Genomic DNA, 2,500 nt, shown 5'->3' on the forward strand with positions numbered 1-2,500 from the left:
CCCTTGGAAGTTGCTGACGCCCCCCAGGTTGAGAACCACTGTAATCTAGACGAAAACTAGACGTCACCACAGATTGAGACACCTACCACTGAAACCAAACGGAAAACAAAAGACGTTCTGGGTCAAATGATGATGATACCGAACATCAAAATTCCTCTAACGAATGTACATATCACTTAGAATACAAGTGTTAATGTAAACGGAGATAAAACAAAAAATCGTAACGTTTGACATCACATGTATCTTTTTTTTTAACCATCACATGTATTAGTAGTTGTACACTGAGTTCCATACATCAGTTACTATTATATAGTTCCTTACGGGTCATGAATACTGTTTTTTTTTTTTTATTGTAACCTTCGTTTTTACAGCTTTGAGTTACACGCATATATATACAGGATTCAATTCCTCCATCGCAGAGAAATCAACACATCGAGTATTTCCTCACTTTTCACAGACATTCGCCATTTTCACCTACGGCCTCTTTCCGCTAAGGAATGGTATACTTCAAGTCATACCCGACATTCTCTTGTATTATCCGGATTCCAAGTGGGACTTCACTTACACCTTCCTTGAGAAGTTCTCTATTTATTTCCTTGAGAAGTTCTCTAGTTATCTCCTTGAGAAGTTCTCTAGTTATTTCCTTGAGAAGTTCTTTAGTTGTTTCCTTGAGAAGTTCTCTAGTTATTTCCTTGAAAAGTTCTCTAGTTAGCCTATTTCCTTGAGAAGTTCTGTAGGTCCTTCCTTGAGAAGTTCTCTGTTTCCTTGAGAAGTTCTCTAGTTATTTCCTTGAGAAGTTCTCTAGTTATTTCCTCGAAAAGTTCTCTAGTTATTTTCTTGAGAAGTTCTGTTTCCTTGAGAAGTTCTCTAGTTATTTCCTTGAGAAGTTCTTTAGGTCCTCCCTTGAGAAATTCTCTAGGTCCTTCCTTGAGAAGTTCTTTAGTTCCTCCTTACGAAGTTCTCCGTGTGAGCTGAGTTGCAAAGACGGATAGGTTTGAAATGCCATCTCCACGTGCGAGAGAGGAAAAGAGTAAATGAGTTCTCAGTCACTTTTTTTTTTTTTTTTTTCATTCTGTGCCTTTTTTAAACCTTTTTTTTTTTTAAACCCCCTTTTCCCTTCTCGTCCAACCTAGTTCATCCTTCTCCACTTGGGGTGCAACTTTCGCGAAGGTGTAATTACCTGTTCGCGACTTCAGAAGCCATTTGTAAACAAGAAGTTCCAGCCGAAATTGCGTACACTTTTAGACCTAATTCTCACTGCATATGCATTATAGTTATCACATTTCATGGTACGATATCGATGACAGAAATACCATAAAACACCTGCCCTTTTACGCACTGTTGGAGTCCATCAAAAGTGAAATGACGCTTAATCCAAAATGCCTCAAACCTTTTTTGTGTTATATACCCTCGCGTATCAATTGAAAAATGTTTAGCGCGAGTGAAATTCTGTATATGAATTGCTCTCTCTCTCTCTCTCTCTCTCTCTCTCTCTCTCTCTCTCTCTCTCTCTCTCTCTCTCTCTCTCTCTCTCTCTCTCTCAGCACAGAGCGATAGCATGAAATGTATTCACTGGTCGTATTTTAATATTTTAATTTTCAGTTCTGCTTTCGCTTGTCGAGATAATTACTGTTTTCAGTTCTGCTTTCGCTTGTCGAGATAATTACTGCATATCCCTCTTTCTCTCTCTGCACAGAGAGCGATAGCGTCAAATGTACTCACTGATTGTATTTGAATATTTTCACTTTCACAGTTCTGCTTTTTCTTGCACATAATTGTTTAGATGCTCTGTTCTTTGTAAACAGATCTCGAGCAAATGAATAATGTTTCCGTTACGAAGCCACACGTAAGAATACGTCCACTCCTGACATATATAATATATTTTCCAAGCGATCATCTCATTTCGTCAAAACCACCAAAGTTTAGTCAAGACAATAATATAATCTCCACACGCTTTCAAGAATTTGTCGATACCTTGAAGAAGATTCCTTGAAACCCGCAAAAAAAGAGGGATATTTTCACCTTAGCGGATTATTTTAACTTCTTCTTCTTCTTCTTCTCTTCACTGGATGACGCAGGAGACCTCCCGTCGCGGTTTCTTGTCGGTGAAGGCGTCGATCCCCGTGAGGTGGAGGCTGGTTTTGGCCCTCAGGATGAGGAGGTCTGTCCGGATGGAAGGTCTGCGGACGTTGGGGGCCACCATGCCGTAGGCTTCGCTCAGTCTCCTTCTGATGGAGAGGCCTCTGTGGCGTGACCCGCTGCCGATGGCTTCTTGTCTGCAGGGAAAGACAGTGGGAAAACTGTTAGCTTTTTGTTTGATGAAAGAACGAATGGGAAACAGGTAGCTTTTTGTTTGCTGAAAAAATGGATGGCAAACGGGTAGCTTTTGTCTGCTGAAAAAGAGGGAACTGTTAGTTTTTGTTTGCTGAAAAAAAGGGATGGAAAACAGGTAGCTTTTTGTCTGCTGAAAAAGAGGGAACTGTTAGCTTTTTGTTTGCTG

General features: G+C 40.1%; 1 protein-coding gene across 1 annotated transcript in view; it reads right to left on the reverse strand.

The window, feature by feature from the left end:
* Positions 1 to 1,463: 1,463 nt before the first annotated feature.
* Positions 1,464 to 2,500, reverse strand: part of LOC136826680 (GTP-binding protein Rhes) — a 145,976-nt gene continuing 144,939 nt past the window's right edge. Inside the window, exon 6 of the mRNA XM_067084044.1 lies at positions 1,464 to 2,276. Coding sequence (XP_066940145.1) covers positions 2,063 to 2,276 — 214 coding nt within the window. The 3' untranslated portion in view covers positions 1,464 to 2,062. The remainder of the gene's footprint in view (positions 2,277 to 2,500) is intronic.

Source organism: Macrobrachium rosenbergii, chromosome 41 (genome assembly GCF_040412425.1).
Source record: "Macrobrachium rosenbergii isolate ZJJX-2024 chromosome 41, ASM4041242v1, whole genome shotgun sequence".
Lineage (NCBI taxonomy): Eukaryota > Metazoa > Arthropoda > Malacostraca > Decapoda > Palaemonidae > Macrobrachium > Macrobrachium rosenbergii.